General features: G+C 36.1%; 1 protein-coding gene across 1 annotated transcript in view; it reads left to right on the top strand.

The window, feature by feature from the left end:
- Positions 1-15,619, top strand: part of SLC4A10 (solute carrier family 4 member 10) — a 234,851-nt gene extending 219,232 nt beyond the window's left edge. Inside the window, exons 22-25 of the mRNA XM_049888826.1 lie at positions 3,302-3,475; positions 4,222-4,344; positions 12,764-12,831; positions 15,490-15,619. Of these exons, the coding sequence (XP_049744783.1) occupies positions 3,302-3,475; positions 4,222-4,344; positions 12,764-12,831; positions 15,490-15,619 (495 nt within the window). The remainder of the gene's footprint in view (positions 1-3,301; positions 3,476-4,221; positions 4,345-12,763; positions 12,832-15,489) is intronic.
- The last annotated feature ends 4,735 nt before the right edge of the window (positions 15,620-20,354 follow it).

The following is a 20,354-nucleotide window of genomic DNA, read 5'->3' on the forward strand; positions in this document are numbered from 1 at the left end:
CAAGTATGTTCTAAATTTTTATAGAAAAAAAAAATTTTTATAGAGGCTGATGGTAAATCCTTACTGCTTATTTCTTAGATACTATCTACTTAAATTTGCCTTGGAATAATCTTATTTTATAAATTAACATTATTTAGTAAAAAAGCTTAAACTGTCTTGAGTAGGAGACTAATTTTGAGGCTTATTTATTGTATAGTTTGTTTTTTGTTGACTAGAAGGAAATTATAAATCACAGCTTTTTTATGCCACAGCTAAACTCATTGCTATTTAAAAATATATAAAAGTCACCTGACTAAGGGTCAGGCAGCACGGGACCTCTTTTCCTGAATAAATGACTAACCAGCTTCTGAGTTTGGGAGAAGAGAAAGAGCTCAGGCTTTAGGACAATGCTGGATGAGGCAAAACTGCAATATGAAGTCGTCGTAAGGTTACTGAACACCCAAACTAATAGGATAACTATTCGTCCTGACATTGGGTAAAATTAGCTTGGGAGAGGAAGATGCTTAAAGGTGTTACATGTTTAAATTTTACTTAAATCATATTTAATTTGCTCATTTAAAATTACAGGTATGAAAGTATATTTTCATGAAAGTGGGTTGGTAGGGCAAATAAGGAAGAATGCTGAAGAGATTTCTGTTTTGCTGGAGTTTTTGTTTTTTTGCCATTGGCAAAAGTTCCACAACTATTAATTTCATCTCTAAGTGAAAAGTATTTATTATTAGGCCCCAGGCTCACATAAATACAGCAGCAGAAGTTTAAGAAACAAAGTAATATCATTTTGATAGATCTCAACAGATTTCTCTCCCTAATTCCACTCACATAATTTTATACCCATGAGGTTTAGAATTGAACAAAAATGTCAAGTTTTGGAATTATTTGGGGTGTGAATCTTTCAAATGAAAATTGAGGAAAACATTATCAAAGACCCATGAGATAAGTATAATGAGTTTTAAATAGTAACAAATGAAACGGCAAACAGGATCACACATTGAGAAACAGGGTCTCTCATTGAGAAATCAGTTAGTAAAAATGAAGGCAAGCAGCTGAAATTCCTATTTGGAATTGTGGCTAATTGGATGAGGGAAATGGGATGTTGATATCAGGACAAGATAAAAGTCATAGTGTAAAACTCAGAATACGTTTCTCATGGCTGTTATTACTTGAGTAGTAATAACTAAATGTGTTGAATATCAACAGTTCAAGGAACACGTTAATTTGTAACCCTCTGTGTTGAAGGAATCTGTATGTTACCTGGTTGTTTGGAAATATTAAAAAAAAAGCTTATTATCTAGGCTTCTTACTGTGAAGTATGGCAGGAAAAAAAAAAAAACAGATCACAATGTTCTCACGAACGCTGTTTCCTTATTCAGATATATAACCACATCTATATTCATTCCAACACTTCGGGAATCTAAAGTAAAGCAAATGTGCCATTTAAACAACAACAATTGAAGCACCCACACACTGAAGTACACTTATGCAATGACATAGCTCCACAAATGGAGAGATGGTGGCTGGGAAAAAAATCAGTTCTATAGAAACTGAAATATTCAGTTGTAAGCCAGGAAATTTTATTTTTTCCCCGAAGTCCTACTTCTACCCTGCACCAAGTTTGGTTTATTTATTTCTTTGTTCAATGACTTCTAATTGTGAGATATTTAGGAGATAGAAATGAGAAGACTTAATAACATATATGTGTGTTGTCTGGAGAGAGGTTAACCAATGACAATTTATGCCCTGACAATCTGCTTCTGTAAAGACTACAGTCTTGGAAACCCTATGGGAAACCCTATGGGGGAGTTCTGCTCTGTCCTATAGGGTTTCTATTAGTCGAAATCAACTTGAGGGCACACAACAACAACTCTGCATGGGAGGTTTTCAATTAATGTTTTTAGAATGTATGAATACCTATGAATAAATACATGAATGAGGGAATGAATTAACATGTGTATGATTCTTGTTTAGATGATGAGTGAATAAAGGCCGTACCATGTCCTAAGACAGGGAACAGAGAAGAAAAGATGGGTTTATGATAATCTGAGTTTGAGATTCCTAGTGTATACATACAAGCAGATTTTGGTAAAACAGGATGTTTTGACCCTAACATTTTGACTCCTCTGTTATAGAGTATTTTGAAATATTTGATGAAAATTGCTCATAATTTTCTCATAGATTATCTAAGAAATAAAATCTAATATTACTCTTTTAAAAATGCATAATTGATATTACTCTAGAAATAGCATGAAATAGAACGGACAGTTATTTAAATCATCATTGTCTAAATAATTGCTTTATGTTAGAAACATTGAAAATTATAAAAATTGGCCTAAAAAAAATTAAATGAAATGATCCACATAAAATGAAACTACCATGCAGTACAAATTTTAGTAACTAATATGTAATAGAAGAATTAAAGCTTCTGGTGAAATTTTGGTTTATAAAATCTGAATTTAATCTATAAAATTTGGTTTGAGAGATAAAAATGTCCTCAAAGCCAAAGCTGTAACAATAATATTATATCATCTAAGAATAATTGAACTATCTTTATGGTAAAATTCAAACAGAAACATCATGGATCCACATGAAAATAATTTTAATAAAATATAATTGAAAAATATGTAAATGGTTTGACTGTACAGTCATTGATCAAGAAATTAAATTGATTTAACAAAGTTTGCTCTGGAAAATACTCTCTTAAAAAAATTCATCTAAGTTAAATTCTTATGGTTAAGATGCTTGTATTTGTAAAGACAGCACCAAAAACTGTTGGAAGTGAAAAAAGCAAAAGTCAGGTGGCAAGGTCAAAACAGCAAAGTCAAAATAAGGAGGTCAAAACACCCTACTCAGCAGCTGATTCTGGGCCTAGAACCCCAGAGATGGAAACCTGAGGTAGAAATCTAGGTCTGTGGAAGTTGAAGCCATGGGTGTGGATGAGTTATTCCTGGAGAGAAGATATAGAATGGAAGTCCAGAAGCCCTGATACTTAATGGGCAGATAAAGGAAGACCGCATGAAGTGACAAAAAGAGGAGGATCATTACTTTTTATCTCTCAGGACTCTCCATTAGCAGTAGATTTCATAATTTTTAAACTCTTCTAGATTACAACCTGTCTCCATATTCAAGAAAATGTGGGGTATTATTAAATTGAAATCATAGTATTTCGGAGTGTAAGCATAATAATCCCATTGTCCTAATACCCAGATGTCAACTCAAGTGTGATTCACATGTGTCATGTGAACCTAAAAATTTTCCTGCTTTCATTGTTTATTCTGAAAGGTAATTTAGTCTATTTATCTTGCAGTTGTTTGATAGAATAAGGCTCTTTTGGATGCCTGCAAAACATCAACCAGATTTTATATACCTGAGGCATGTACCTCTTCGAAAAGTCCATCTCTTCACAATTATTCAGATGAGTTGCCTGGGACTTTTGTGGATAATAAAAGTTTCAAGAGCCGCTATCGTCTTTCCCATGATGGTATGAAACTTCTAAGTTAACTCTTTTCTCTTGTGATTTTCTATTCTTTTTGGAAACGTGTGAACTGAAATTGGAACGATAGAGTCATTCTGAACAATTATTGGAGCCTTGATACAAATTTTGGCAACTAAAACTAGTAAGATAGGGTTTGAGATTTTCTATGAATTTCAGTGATGCATATTAGTTTTATTGCTCTAGAATTCTAAATATTAGTAGTAGTGTAAATTAATTGAAGTTGGATGGAAAAGTGTAAACTTTCAAAATTTAATATTAAAGATATACTAACAAATCTGAAAAGTTAGGGTGATTTTTAAAATTAATTTTATTAAATGTTTCATTTCAAATACTTCATAAGTACAGTTAATTTGAAAGACTATGAATAATTAAATACATCAGCATAGGTAAGAATGGGCTAATGTTCATTTAAAATAACAAAATATTAACTGCATGTTGTAAGGAATATTCAAATGCATTTTACAGTTTTTTTTTTTAAGCTTCTTCAAATGACTCCTGTAATAGGTAAAATCATAGCCTTGATTATAAGGAGGCGATGAGAAAAGAAAATGAGAATAGCAAAAGTCTTTTAGCTATGCTCTATGCACATACATCTTTAATCTTTGCTTTAATCACAGTCCTAATCTAAATCGGTTAGCCCCCCACACTCCCCTCTGCCAAAAAAAAAAAATCCCTATATCTCCAATTTCTATTTTTTCCTCTGTTTTAAACTCTTTTATTATTTGCTTCAGGTGTTAGCTCTGGTATTTGTAAGAAAACTGATGGACTTGTTATTTACCAAGCGGGAACTCAGCTGGTTGGATGATTTAATGCCTGAGAGTAAGAAAAAGAAGTTAGAAGATGCTGAAAAAGAAGTAAGAGAAAAATCACCATCTTATTCTTAAAAAAAAAAAAAAAAAGGACACTTGCACAGTAATGGCTTTTTGCAAAACAAAATTATTGCATTTTTTCTTCAAAGAGTTAGTGATTACTAACAATCACAGATTAAGTAGTTTCGGAGTTTAATGTTTAAAATCAGAAACTTGGGATTTTAACAGAGACAGGGAGTGAAGATCTTACATGAGGAAATCAAAGTCTGATAAAATATGCAAATATTTGTACTTAATTACCCTTTGAATTTTAAGGTTTCTTTTTCTGCTTATTCAACAGATAATGAAGTATTTGCCTATGTCATTAGGGTTTGATTTTTTTCATATGTGCCCTGTGGATGATAGAAACATACTGATGTTTAACTATTTCCAAATTTATGGTCATATAATGACTGCATTTTGGTTGAATATGTGAAAAGAAAAAAGGAGATAGTATTGTTGGCATTTTTCTATGGGAAAGGTTTTAATAAAAAGATTCTAATAAAAATTAGTTATTCTTAAAATAGATGAAATGGTTCAGAGGAAGAAATATTGCTCTAAGTTGCTTTCAAAGTGATTAATGAGTAAACGTTACTTGAGAAACTTTGGGGACTTAATTACTTTTATGGACTTCTAATTTGTTTTTTTTTGTTTCATATGTTAAAACAATTTGCTTTAAATTTTACGACATTATTAAAGTTCATATGTAAGTTTGGGTCTGTTTTTAAGGCTAGTAATCAAAAACATTTCTCAAGTATATAAAAACTACATAGACTATAAATGAAAAAATTTAACCAATACATTTAGCAGAACAATTGATCCAATAGAGTGTAAAAATAAAAACAAAAACAAAAACTTCAATGTGAATAAAAATGAAGTTAAAAGAAAGTATTTGGGTGGAATTGTACATCATCCTTTCCATTTTTTCTTCTTCTACAAGGTGGTCAGCAAATATATTTAGTTTCCTATTTACAGAATATTTCCCAATTCAAGGATATATTCTTCTCTTCCTTGGGAGATTCATTTGCAGACATTTTCAGGGGTATTAGACTTTGCTCAGTCTTTTAGTGAGTGCAGATTAAGCCACAAGGTCCAATGAGGTTTCTGCTCAGATATTTCTCCAAATATAAAAACTGAAACCAAGCCCATTCCTTTCCAGTCAATTCTGACTCATAGTGACTCTATAGGACAGAGTAGAACTGTTCCATAGGATTTCCAAGGAGCAGCTGGTGGACACGAACTGCAGAACTTTCGGTTAGCAGCCGAGCTATTAACTACTGCACCAGCTGGGCTTCTCTGGAAATATGGCTTCTCTAATTCTAGCAATCCTTCATGTCTTCATGGTATACCATCATGGACAATGGATTCTTACATTTACATCTATCATGATGATGTATCTTAATTCCATCTGCATAGTTCAATTTTCCAAACGATGAAGAAGGCATGCTTAGAATCATATTTCTATTAATATTAAAGTAAATTTAAAACACCATAGTATAATACTGTCGTTAGTTACTTTTTCTAAGCTTGATATATTGTTGTTGTTAGATGCTGTAGAGTCACTTCCGACTCACAGCGATCCTATAGGACAGAGTAGAACGGCCCCAGAGGGTTTCCAAGGAGCAGATGGTGGATTCAAACTGCTGACCTTTTGGTTAGCAACTGTAGCATTTAATCACTGTGCCACCAGAGCTACAAGCTTGATATAGAAATGATATAAGTATTTGAGATATTTTAAAAATAAGGCTTTGAAATATTTTGATAGTCCCCAAATCAATGCCCATGTAAGCAGCAGTCAAGAAATCAAAAGACGTATTTCTTTGGGCAAATCTTCTGCAAGACCTCTTTAAAATGTTAAAAAGCAAAGATGTCACTTTAAGGACTAAGGTGCACCTGACCCAAGGCATGGTGTTTTCAATCGCCTCATATGCATGCGAAAACTGGACAATGAATAAGGAAGACCGAAGAAGAATTGATGCCTTTGAATTATGGTGTTGGTCAAGAATATTGACCATACCATGGACTGCCAGAAGAATGAACAAATCTGTCTTGGAAGAAGTACAGCCAGAATGCTCCTTAGAAGCAAGGATGGCAAGACTTCATCTCACATATTTCAGACATGTTACGAGGAGGGACCAGTCCCTGGAGAAGGACATCATGCTTGATAAAGTAGAGGGTCAGCAAAAAGAGGACCGTCAACGAGATGGACTGACACAGTGGCTGCAACAATAGGCTCAATCAGAGCAATGATTGTGGGAATGGTACTGGACTGGGCAGTGCTTTGTTCTGTTGTACACAGGGTCACTATGAATCAGAAGCAACTCCATGGCACCTAAACAACAACAGTTTTAGCAAGTGTTTCTTTTCATCCTCAGACACTATTGAGAGAAATATGACAGAATTTGGCACAAAGTAAATTCAAATAAGATGGAGGCCAGAGTACAGGCATTCTAAAGACTTAAATGATCCGTACTTAAAGTAATTAAAATCATTCAGGCTGAAAACAAATTTCCAAGAAAATTTAAATTCTAAGGAAGACAAGTTTGAATACAAAACTTATTGACCATGATTCTCCCAGTCTTTCTGATAATTATACTGCTATTAAGCATACTAAAGCAGTAACTTGTAGTTTTTATTTTCCTGTTTTGATTTTCCATCACGTCTTTAGTCTGTCTGTTGGAATAAGCTAGCAACAACCCCAGCCATATAATCATTCCTTCCATAAGCATTCTCTTAGGCCATACCCATCCTACAGAACATTCTTACCGTTAGAACTTTGTAAAATGAAAAACAATGTATTTAAGATCCTTCTCTTCTATCATTCAGAGACAATTTCACATTCTCCCTTTATTTGTCTATGAAATAGGAAAGAACAAGTTTGATGATAATCTAAGTTTATTAGAATTTGCTATTTCCATTGCCTAGAACCACTCCCGTAACTGTATGTATGGTGCTTTTCTGTATGCATATGTCCATTTTGGAGTTTATCTTGTATAGACAGAGACTCTACTTAATGAACTTCTCACCTTTTTTACATTGTCTACCCATTTTATTCCAATGGCTGTTGAAGTGTTTTCTGATTATGGCGATGAAGATTTTAGAAGTAACTGAGTATCATTAAATTTCCTAGAACTCAAATTTTCTGAAAGGATACAAAACTAGTTTAAAGATTAATTGGGGGCAAATTTACAGCTGTATCCCCCAGACCTGTGTTTGAGAAAAAGTGAGGGAAAATGCCTTACAATAAAACCAGGCAGGTTTACAGAGCCTTAAAACTTCAAATAGATTGATACGATGACACTTTCATGTGATCCTCAGTACATGGAAAGAAAAAAGTGAGCCAGTAATACGGTGAAGAAATAATCCATACTTCAAACATTAAAATATATTTCTGGGCAGTGCAAAGAAAGATAGTTCTCCATCCGGTGACTGGAGAAAGGAAAAGAAGTTTTAAAATGCTGACATTCTAGCTTGGAATTAGTATTAAAAGCGTATGATTAGTACAGAGAATAGGAAGATTTAAGAAGGTTTAAGCTAAAACTTCAATCAGTGGTTGATTTTTCTGCTTGGTCCCCAGATCTCAGTATTCCATCCTCTTGAGGCTTACAGATTCCAGTGAAAGATGTGATCTTACTGGAGCATCTTATACCAACGCCCAGTCTTCCAGGGTATTGTGCATTATGGTTATAAACAGACAAGTTCTCCAGAAATGTTGCATTTCTGGAATTGCTCAAATTAATTGAGTAACTTTGATCGTGATCTGGCAAGATGGTAAATAGCAGAAATGTCTCAGCTCCCTGAGACTTGAATTTAAACTAGGCTCACCTCTCATCCTTTTGATGATAGTTATAATCTTGTACCTTTATCCTCCAGGGTTTCTCGATCAGTAACCCACTTCTGGTCTTATGGCATTGAGAAAACATTAGTTTGACCTTAAAATTCAATAATGCACTAAGCAGAATAAATAGCTACACAGGCCAGTCCAAGGTCGCAGAGCTTCTGTTCCAAATTTTCATGTACTTCATGCATATGCATATGCATATGTTTCAGTTTTTAGGAAGAAAGGATTATAATCAGGGTAGAAATGAATATTGGAACCCTGGCATTTTGCACATCGCTCTGTGTAAAGAGAAGACCGAAGAATCAAATTCTGGATGTCCAAATGTGTTCAGAGTACCAACACGCCTTCCTTCCTACTTAAATATTCTCTAGGACACTGTACACATTTAACAAAAGGGCTACTGTTAAAACAGAAAACTCCAGCAAAACATTTGCTCATGGACAGGCGAGAATGTTAGATAAATTCTAGAAATTCAGCTCTGTGGAAGTAATCATGATATTGACACCTCTTGCTTTACTGGGGGTTCGCTCTAAACATACACTATAGGAGAAAACAAAAAGGAAACACGTAGGACTTTGTGATCTTGTACAAAGCACAATCATGAGAAAGGCTAAAAAAACACAAAAGCAGTCTAAAAGGAAGTGCAATTAAAAGATAACAGAGACTGTCTTACTGCTAAGAATGATCACACTTGGTTGTGTTTTTGGGAAGCATGGCTTTATTATTACACAGGCAAAATGTCCCTTGCAATTGAATCTTATGGTGGGGCAAGCGTATTCTCCTTCCTAGAGCAGTGGTTCTCCAACTGTGGTCCCAGGACCTCTGCTGTGTTAGCCAACACCTGGCAACTTGTTAGAAATTCATATTCTTAGGTCCCACCTCGAACCCACTGAATCAAAATCTAGGAGTGGGGCTCAGCAATCTATGTTTTAACAAGACCTCTAGGTGACTCTGATAAAAAAAAAAAAAAACGGTAAAATTTGGGATAAGATCTTCCCTAAAATCACAGAATCTATATCTCTAGAATTTAATATTCTAAATCTGAGGTTACTATATCAGGATTTGTGTATTTTATAATAATTTAGATAAGTCACTTAGAGATACTGAATCAAATATCCAGGGGAAAAATATATGTTGCATTATCTATTTATATGGATTTTAAATGGGCCCCTATTTTTCAAATTTTATTGAGACAGTAGTTTAATGTATTATCTCTTCTGTTGGAAATCATAAAAATACAATAAAACATTTTATGGTCTTCAAATTACTTATATATATATATATAATTTTTGGGGGGTGGCACAAACAGTTAAGCTCTCAAATACTGTCTGAAAAGTTGGCAGTTCAAACCCACTCAGAAGTACCATGGAAGAAAAGCCCGGTGTTCTGATTCCAAAAGGTCACAGCCTTGAAAACCCTATGGAGCAGTTTTATTCTGACACACATAGAGTTGCCATGAGTTGGAATCAACTCAACTGCCAAGTGGTATGTGTGTTTATAGCACCATCTATTCTATTGCTAGAGAAGCCCTCGGGGCAGTGTTTAAATGCTTGACTACGAACTGAAAGATCGGGGGTTTGAACCCACCAGCCACTCCATGGGAGAAAGATGTGGCAGTCTGCTTCTGTAAAGACTACAGCCTTGGAAATCCTATGGGACAGTTCTACTCTGACTTGAGAGCAGTGTTTTTTTTTTTTTTTTAATTCTATTAGCAGTTAAGGAAGGGGATGGTGAGATGCTTCTTATATTTGCAGGCCTCATTTTCCTTTTTGGTAATATAAAAGAGCTGAACTGGAATTCTGAGGTCCTTTGCATTTCTTATGCTTCTATGAATTCTAAAATTGGTGAATATTTTCTCTAATTCTGTAAGTAGCTTTGTGAACACTGACTCTCTGTTGTTGTTGTTTATACTTTGAGCTTTTGGGGGAGCTCCTATTTAGATACAGACTTTGCCTGAAAAATGAATATAGTAACAGATGATACCTAGTTCACTAAAGCTAGTTACAAGGATATAGCATTTTTTAGGTATCATGATATCTGAATTGTATTCTTTATGCTATCACAGAACACAATTCTAATTCATGATGTAATTTGATATATAACATCCTATTTATCAAAACAGACCACAGTTTGACTTCAATTTTATTTTCCACTTGTACTTAGCACAGTCCCTGGGCTCCAGACAGGCTAGTTGTTCATTGTCATACAGCCACATCTTATTTATTCTATCCACATTGTTTCTTCCCATCAGAATTTCTTCCTTTCTACGTCCAAACTGATCAAATAAGACTGGCTCAGATACCACTTCCTCCTCTGTTCCTGTACTTCCCCCCCCCCACCCCACCTACCCGCCACGGTGATCTTCTTAGCCTCTAAGGGTAGGGTTTATATCCATCTTTTCTTGTATCTCCAGTTCCTAGCAGGCCACCTATCAGGTAGATCATGTTCATACATACTTATTGAATGAATCAGTGAATAGTTTCTGGATTATTCTTTGTATACCTAGCACATAGTACATGCTCAGTAAATATTTGGGTGCTGAGTAGGAATCAAAATTGGGTTTTTGCTTTTTTTTTTAAGTAGATTGGTTTTTCCAAGCCTCAAGTTTCCTGCCTTTTGTTAGCAGTAGCTGTCCTTCATGTATTTAGTATCTGAAAAATGTTTTGAATATCTTTATTATACAATGGCACTTCAATCGCAGCATGATATCCCTCTGGTCTAATTGTCAGAGCCCCTCAGATGTCCTTGGGTAAACGTCAATCACCATCCCTACAACATATTCACCGAGCCGTAGAACTCAGCATACTTTTGAGGGACTCTGTAAGTGAAATGCTCAGTGGAACTCATTTTAAGGTGCTTCTGACTTATAAAGTAGTGGATACAGGTTAGCTTTATGTTCTCACGATCTCTCTTTTCCTATGTGATTGAGATAAACTAGGTCGTGCTCGTCGTGACCACTCGTGCCTGATTTGACTCTGCTCCTCCCCAGAAAGCCTCAGTTTTTGGCTTCCTCACAGTGCTGCCTGGGCTGCAGCGGGCCGTCCATCCCCGCGCTCTGGGGCCCACCCAGCTTTCCTTCTGGCACTAAAGGCAGCGGCTGCTCTGCCACCCTTTTCTTCAGATAAGCATGGCTTGGAAATGCTATCTTTAGAGGTGATGAGTTTTTGTTTGGATAGAATTATGACTAGTGTAAAGCCCACACATGCTAACAAGCCACGGAGTGCAAAATAATTATTGAAAGCAATTTGAGAGAAAAGTGGAAAATCATCTGAGGAAAAAACAAAATTGTTCACCAAGCATTGGTCTCATTTTTTTTTTTTTTCCTGGTAGATTGAATCTTGAGCTTTGGTCTTTGGCTACAAGGTAACCTAACCATTGAAGGCACTGTTATTCCCTTCAGTTGCTTTGGTTTAACTCTATTAAAAATGTCTGTCTGCCTCTTGACATTTTATTCTCAGTTGGACAGAAAAGATATTGTATATAAGGCTTACCCTTGAATGGACAGCTAAGCAAGGAATTACATTTTGCTTTCCATTTGGGAAGGAGGTCAGGTAGTTCTTCATCTTTATATATCTTTAAATTCCATTTCTAAAGTTAGAGCTAATAATTCTAACATTTTTAAATGGCCCTAAATAGTTCTCTGAACTTGAGCAGTGACCCATTTTAAAATAAATTCATTCAATAGGAGCTCTAATTACAGGTAACAAAATTTCTTTTTGGGGGGTTTGAAAAAAGATAAACCAGAACATTTTAGTATGGTAGCCATAGGATTATTTTCATCCAAAAGGTATAATTTAAAAATGTTATATATAAAGAAATGAATATCTGAATAATTTCCACCCTTTGAGGAAGGGTGGAATATTGTCATTGTAGGAAGAAATCTGAACCATAAAACAAAAGTCTAAGATGCGTCAAAGTGGAGTCAACTATTCCATCTCCTACCCCATGCAGGCTCACCTGTGTTTTGATCCATACAGGAAGACAGCTTCTATTTCACTCCAAACCTCTTGAGCAGTGGTTCTCAAAGTGTGGCTTTCAGATCAACAGAATCTACATCACCTGGAAACTTGTTAGAAATGCAAATTATTGTGTCCTATGTAATATTGAATTGGAAACTCTGGGGGTGAGGCTGAGCAATCTGTGTTTTAACAAGCCCTCCAGGTGATTCTGATGTAAACTAAGTTTGAGAACCACTAGCCTAAACACAGCCCTCATACCCTTCTAGTACAGCATCCTGGGAATGTAATTTCGACTTTGTAATGATGTGACTCATACTTTTGTCCTTATAAATCTTAGATTAAGTTTTTTTTAATCTGCTTAGAAATTAACGATGTTTTACGTTGAGTGACATGAAGGAGATTGTTGTTAGCATTTAATTTACTTTGTGGTATGAGTCTCTCGTTAATTACTCATGTTCTTGGTAGCTGATGCTTTATTGAAAGGACCTGTGCTAACATTAATAAATGCAAACAAAGTGTAAGGTCCCGAGGTTAATGAGATAATGAAACATTAATCTGTTTCTCCTTTACTGTAAAATGAGGACTGATCAGGTTCATTATTTATCCTTTACATTTGTCTTTCCAGGAAGAACAAAGTATGCTCGCAATGGAAGACGAGGGCACAGTACAGCTCCCGTTGGAAGGGCACTATAGGTAAAACGTAAATTTAAAAGCACACTGCTTTGAGTAATGGCACTTGTTATGTACTCTGTTTAGGAATTTGCTACTGTGTGGGTTCCTGTAGAGATTTGTTGAAGTTGTGATAGAGCAGAAAGAACCGAGAGTAGGAATTAGATTACCAAGGTCTAAGTACTAAGTTTGGTCACTAATATCTGTATGACTATTGCCAAGCTGGGTAAAATGAAGGCAGGGCAGGGAGCTGTGAACCAAAGCTTTTTCTTCTCATTTCATAATACATATGAAATCTCCCTTTCATACCCTCAGAAAGTAGACCGCTCCATGAAGACAGGCCAAGATTCACTTCTGAGATAAATGAGCTAGGTATTTACTAAACTGATCACAGGTCAATGTTTTAACTCTGGGAATTTGCTCAAGGAAAGGCACATCCAAAGAGACAGTCTGATTCCCGAGTTGCAGAATTCAGCCATACCAGCCATTTTAGGAAATATTGATGTAACTCTCAAAAATATGCCTATCTTCTTTGTGCACAAAGACATAGCAAAAGAAAGCAAACTCCTATAAGTTAAAATAAAACTTTTCCAAGTATTTGACCAAAAATTACATCTTTATGGTTTAATTTCAATATTTTTTCTTGTACAAATATTGAATTCTGTTTTATGCACCAGCTAGTACCCAATTTATGATCTCAAAGTGCTCAAGGATAATTTAAGGCCATGCCAATAAAAAGTGGGAAAGAGCTTTCTCTGAGGAGTGAATTTTTCATAACATTAAAATATCAAAATAGAAGAGGATCTTCAGGTCCTTACTTTAAAATTGTATCCCTAAGAAATTTTTTTTGTTGTTGTTATAATTATCTACCACTTAGGGTTAGTACATTTTATTTATTATAATATTTAAATTTTAAAATCCTATTGGTTGTTTAGTTGAACCCAGCATATTCCCAAATGTATTCTGTAGAAAACTAGTTTCATGTGGTACCAATGAGACTCTCAAAAGAGTTTTGTGATTAAATAAGTTTGGAAAATGTTCCATACAGCATTCCAGTTTAGAAAGTCACAATGCACATTGGCTTACTAAAAAATCTAAGTCATCCTGCAATTTAAAAAAAATTAAATTTGCTCACAGGACTCTTTGTCACAAACATCATGAAAAACTTAATATCCCACATGACACTCTTTGGGAAATTAGTTGATCTCAGTTTCCAGGAAACTACTTTTCTAGGCAGACCAAGGGCTGGAAGGATTAGCAGAATTGAAGAACACAGTTCCAGACAGGGCAAATAAGGGGAACATGGGAGACCCAAAGCTTTTCTCAGAACCCTTACGTGTCCCTCTTAAAGGCTGAATTTGTTGCTGTGTTGTGGACAGTCACCAATGGGGTCAGCCTAGGGTCTCTGTACACCATGATTTTTTTCCCAGCAAATCTTTTTTCCTCCATGTCGTGAAAAGGATGCTGTTTACTCACCCACTGACACTTTCTTTGACTTGGGCTCTGATTTATTGTTGCTGACATTTGGCTGTATTTCTAGCCAGGGGATGTTTTGGAGTATCCTGAATGCCACCTGTAATTGGTGCCATTTTAAAGTATAAAAAAAAAAAAAGAAAGAAAGCACCTGATATTGCTGGTTCCCCAGCCATTTAGGAAGACTTTTGTCTAAAGCACAGTCTGTATTCATTTATTCAAGAAATATTTATTGACTGGGTACTAAGTGCCTGGCTCTGTTCTAGGTCTTGAGGGAATACCAGTGAACACACTAGTCAAGAACCTCTGTCCTCATGAAGCTTATATTCTAGTGGAATTGGGGTGGGAGGGACAGAAACTAAACACATAAAATATATAGTATGTTTTTTTGCATGGTGAAAAGTGCAATAAAAGCAAAAAAGAGGGACAGGACAGGAGCACCAGGACAGGAGCACCAGGAGAGGAGCACCAGGACAGGAGCACCAGGAGAGGAGCACCAGGACAGGAGCACCAGGACAGGAGCACCAGGACAGGAGCACCAGGACAGGAGAACCAGGATGGGGATTGAAACTGCAGTTTTAAATAGAGTAGTCAGAGAAGGCCTCTATGAGAAGGAGACATTTGAGACAGATTGTACCATGGCAGGGAGCATTCTGGCAGAAGGAAGAGCAAGGACTAAGGCTTTGAGGCAACAGCAAGCTTGCCATGTTCCAGAACAGCCAAGGCCACTGTGGCTGGAGAGGAGTGAGCAGGGTGCAAGCAGCAGGAGATGAGGTCAGAGGGTGAGGATCACATCAGAGCACTAGAGACTCATAGGCTTTTGTAAGGACCTCGGCTTTTATTCTCAGTCCTGGGAACCACTGCAGCCTTCTGAGCAGAGTAGTGATGTGATCCCATCTGAGTTTTAAAAGACTGCTGTGCTGTGTGTGTGAGGGGCAACCGGCTAAGCAATCACCATGCAGAAACTGATGTCTTTAATTTGAAATAAATTGTGAAAGTTGTGGCCAAATCAGTTTTCATACAACTAGAATCTTTCTTTTAGATTTTTACTTTTCAGAGTTTTTTTTTTTATAGTTGAGAGAACTATTTAATATTTCTCAATTTTTAATTATAAAAATACTCTACAAAGGTATATATTTAGTTTCTATTATGGGATAACTGCTGTTACTTATTTAATGTTTATTATTTCATTTTGGGTAAACTATCTAGAGATGATCCATCTGTGATCAATATTTCTGACGAAATGTCAAAGACTGCTTTGTGGAGAAATCTTCTGATTACTGCCGATAATTCAAAAGATAAGGAGTCAAGCTTTCCTTCTAAAAGGTTTGAATTTTAAAATAATGAGATTGTATGCTAATACCAATCATATTTATGACATGAAACCTTCAGCAAAAGAATAAATACTGGTTTCCATCAAATTTAGATCTAGTCTTTCAGATGATTCTTTTTTAAAGTGGGTGGAAATTGTATTTATCACAAATGTTTAAATGTTTTTTCAATATCCCCCTTTCAAATTGGGAGCTCATTCCAAACTATTATGGTGGAGGGGAAATGGTGCTCTAAATAAGTCCCCAGTGGGTGACATTTTGGACATTCATTTTGGCCTATTCTTTTACAGTACAGTTTTATTGTATTCCTGCATCACCCTTGGCCCAGAATTCTCCTAGAAGTCCAACCATATTTCGCAACCCTCCAGAACCCCATCTTTTTTTAAAACTCATATGGCACATACATTGGTGATTTTATCTTTAATAAGCTTCTGAAAAAAAAAATAGTAAGTTTCTGATCCCCTATTCCAACCCCTTGAAAATCTATCCTCACCCCTTACCCAAAAGCTTAACTCAAAAAAGTTCTATCCATTCTTATCTCTTTGTATATAAAGATACAAACAACTCTTGTACTTGCAAATGATATTTTAAAAGCATGCTGGGGGAGGAGTTTATCTTTAAACATCAAGAGTCATCATGGGATTTCCAGAATTTATAAATAAGCGTTTAAACCATCCAATCTTCTTCAGTGCTGATCTGCAGAAAAAGGATTTCCTGTGTTGTGCTAAAATCTCTTCATGTTAGAGAGTGATTGAGGGATTTGGGACAGTGTGTACTGTAATTATCAAGTTCCTTTATTTTCATAACCTTAAATTAACATTTTCTACTTAATTTTTATATTACATTTTTTTCATAAGCTCCCCTTCCTAATCACTCTAGAAGCTGATTCCCCAAAGGTAAGAGCCTCTCCCTCAAATCTATTCCTTGGTTGCATTTCCTTCTGTTAAATGGTGTCCTCTAGAAACCTGGTCAGACTATGTCCTCTGTGTGTGTTTTGGGGAGGCAAAAAGCATGGAGAGCCCTGGACTCAGATCCTGTATCACTCTGAGTGTTTATGGTTTTCCTGTAACTACTCAACTCTATAAGAGTTTGAAATTTGAGTAAACTTTTTTCCCTACAAGATTTATACAGATGAATAAATAAATCCTGCAAAACTGTATTTGGTAATGGCATCAAATTTCTAGATTGGAAAAAGAAAGTTCATTCCTTAAATCAAGACATTGCAAAGCTGGGAGCTTCCATTTATGCACCGTCATGCATCCAAACCTGCAAGCTTTGTCTGGCTTTATGGGAAATACTTGGAAACAGAGGCCAGAGAAAGAGGCTACATTAGACTAGAGCATGTTTTTGTCACCCCAAAATAGCATGCTGCTTCAGTGTCATCTCTGTCCCAAACAGCATAAACAAGTCCAACAGTGAATGTATAGAGAATATTCACTTCAGAAGCTAGGGATTAGCCCCTATTCTCTCTATTTCTGTCTCTTTCAGCCTTTCTTCTCTCTCTTTCTCTTTGTCTCTTTCTTTCTCTCAACTACGTCCAACACTTACTCCAAAGGAGATTAATATATATGACTCAATAGACTGTCTTAAAGTCTTTTGGTTAATATTTGCTTTCTTTAAACAGAGCTTTAAAATCTTCATGTATTTCCTTGCTTGGTTCAAGCAGAAATAACATTTTGTGCTAAAACATACTTTATCTCCTTTCTCAAAGTTCCCTGTTACAGTTGGATAGAATCATCCTCCCAGTAATTCTGTGTTTTGTTAGAGCTCTTGGAAGAAAATCAGAGCATTATGAGATGGGTGATTTCTCAAGCCCACTGAAATATGTGCTTGTGGACCCTTTCACATTAAAAATATGGCTTTCTGATATTCGAAAATGTGAAATGCAGGTTTGTGGGCTCAAAATAAAATGCTGGCCAAGGCAAATATGTAGAGAATTGAGGCAATCAGACTTGTAGATTGCTTGTTTCCTGTACTATATAGACTCATAGTTTTTCTTTGGTTCAAGCAAAAGTTTTTATGATATGATATTTTAGATAATCCCCAAATGAAATAATAATGCCAAATGATGGCTTTCATGAGAAAAACCTAGTTATTTTAAAAATATGTGTCTAGATTAAAAAATACATGTTTAGTCTTCAGACGATACATTGATTCTAGTGAACAATGTAAGCTACTTTAAGCAAGTCCAATTTTAAACAGACTATCTTTTATCTTTTGATATAACCATTTGTTTCTTGTTTGAACATATGTTCTCACTGATGTGAGGTCCAAAATATTGCTGGAGTGAAAGTTTACCCAGCTTTCTTTACCTAGCAATGTGATAAAATCTGTAGCTTTCCACGTGAAAAAATATCTCTAAGTAGTTAATGTCTTTCATCCTCATAACTGGTAACTGACAGAAAGGGTGTAGCTCCTAGAATCCTAAAGCTACCAATACTGATAACAATGATTACCTTCCAAAGCCACTGCTTTCTCTTGGTATCTGTTGAGGGCACTAAAATATGACATGGATATTGACCAGGAACTGTGAAAACTTAGTATGTGTTGGAGTAGCTGTTGGGCGAAAAGGCCTAAAGACCAGGTTACCAGGGTCTGTGTCTACTGAGAACTTAGCTGGCTTCCATGCAGCCTTTGACACCCACCTGGCTGTTCTCCACCCTACCACCCTTCGCTACAAGCCATATGTGCCTATCAGAGAAGCCTAGCTACCATTTCTTAGTGAAGTTTAGAATAGTAGCTGTATTTTCTCAACTATTTCATTCACTTTTCTTTGTGAAAAATATTTTGTCTAATGTAAGAAAAAGGAGGATCTAAGAACTAAACACAAATTCCGCCACTTCTGTAGGATGTCTAATTTTGATCCTAGTTTAACAGTGCTATAAGTATAAGTGATAAGCTTCTCTTGCAATTTACTGAGTAGATTGGTAGAAATAGGTCTCATTAAAAACCTAGGGAAAACCAAAAACCAAACCCAGTGCCATCGAGTCAATTCCAACTCATAGCGACCCTATAGGGCAGTGAGTTTATGTTAATGGGAAGGAACAATCCAGAAAAGGAGGGTGAGAATGGTTGCACAACTTGAATATAATCAATGTCGCTGAATTTTACGTGTAGAAATTGTTGAATTGGTGTATGGTCTGCAGAGTACATTCTTAACAACAACAAAAAATAAAATAAATTATAAAAAAAAAAAATTCACAAAGGATAAAGATTATCATACAGCCAGAAAAGAAAAAATTACAGTGCATCAGAATAGGTGAGCAACTGCTATGTTGCTAAGAAAAGCAGCACTTAGTTTTGCCTTGGTGGCAGATACTAGGCTCTGAGGCCACCCTCCTCACCCTTCTGTCTCTGTCCCTCTCTTATCCTGGATTCTTCTTTTGTCTGATTACCTAAGACTTCCTGGTAGATGTTGCTGATAACAACCATTTCGTTGCCACTGAAAAGTAAGCGTCGTAAATCACTTAGCAGCTTGAAAGTACCCAAGTACTTTTTGCCCTTTCATGAAATATGACTTCTTATATTTAAATTTTTAACTCCTGAAGGACTGAAGTACTGTCTTATTCATCTTGTATCCCTATCCTTGCAGAGCACCTGGCACATAATATTAGATATGCAATACATGTTTATTACAATGGCACAAAGTGGATATGCAGTGTGTGTTTGTTATAATGAGAGTTTAGATTTGATAGGCATCCAGAAACATGAATGTAACAAGAAATAGGTTAATAGCTATAGTAAGAAGATATGAGTTGTTAATATTTTTCACAGCAATCTTGAGCTGGTTATAAAATTTCTGTTTTCTAGTTTGCTGAAATCTAATCTGATACCAAATCCACTGGTTTTAAAGCATGAGAAGAAATACCTGGACATTTAACCAGTTGTTATTTTGTAACCAAACAACCAGTATGACCAAAACAAGGCATCAGGAGGAAGCACGTCTGTGGATGAAGCCATTGGGAATTCACTGATTTATCAAAAGGTTATGGGGCACTTCCTATGCCCCAAAGTATTATACACATAGGAATTGTGCACATGTAGACACAAGTTTGTCACTGCCCCCACAGTCTCCTCCAGATAGTCTTAAATATAAGGATCTGTTATTCTATCTTTCAAAAGGTAGAACTCACTGGAACTGGGAATAGAGGCTTCAGAGTTAGGAAATTCAAACTAGAAGAGAACCTAGAGGCCATCAAGTCCAAACCTAATTTTACAGATGGGAAAACCAAGTCCAAAGATTAAATAACTAGTCCAAGGACATCCAACTCATTCTTAGCTTCTGGGAACTAGACCCAGATTTTCTAACACCAAGCCCAGGGGTCCTCCAGTACACCAGGCTGCCCTCTTTCATTGGCTTTGTTTGGCAGAAGAGACTGGGAGCCAGGTAGAGTCCAAGGAAAAGTTAATTTGGAAAGCAGAGTAGCCGTCACTTGTCATATGAAAGGAACTTTAAGTAGAAGAAAGTGAGTCATGCAGATAGAGGAGTTAAAAATACAGAGTTAAGGCTCTCAACACATCATGTGCACACTGTCATCTCTTCTCATGGAAGGAGAAAAGAAAAGGGAAAAAAGTGGCTTTGCTCTGACCTGTGAGTAGTATGTGCTGAGAAGTGTGGCAGGCATAAACCCGGGTGCCATAGACACTCGCTCACACCAGCTCTCAGCGCTGGCAGCGTGCCACAGATGGCAGAAGCTCCGGCACTTCTTACCTGATGGTGCCGGGTGGTGGTGACAACTGAGA

The sequence above is a fragment of the Elephas maximus genome, chromosome 6, assembly GCF_024166365.1.
Source record: "Elephas maximus indicus isolate mEleMax1 chromosome 6, mEleMax1 primary haplotype, whole genome shotgun sequence".
Lineage (NCBI taxonomy): Eukaryota > Metazoa > Chordata > Mammalia > Proboscidea > Elephantidae > Elephas > Elephas maximus.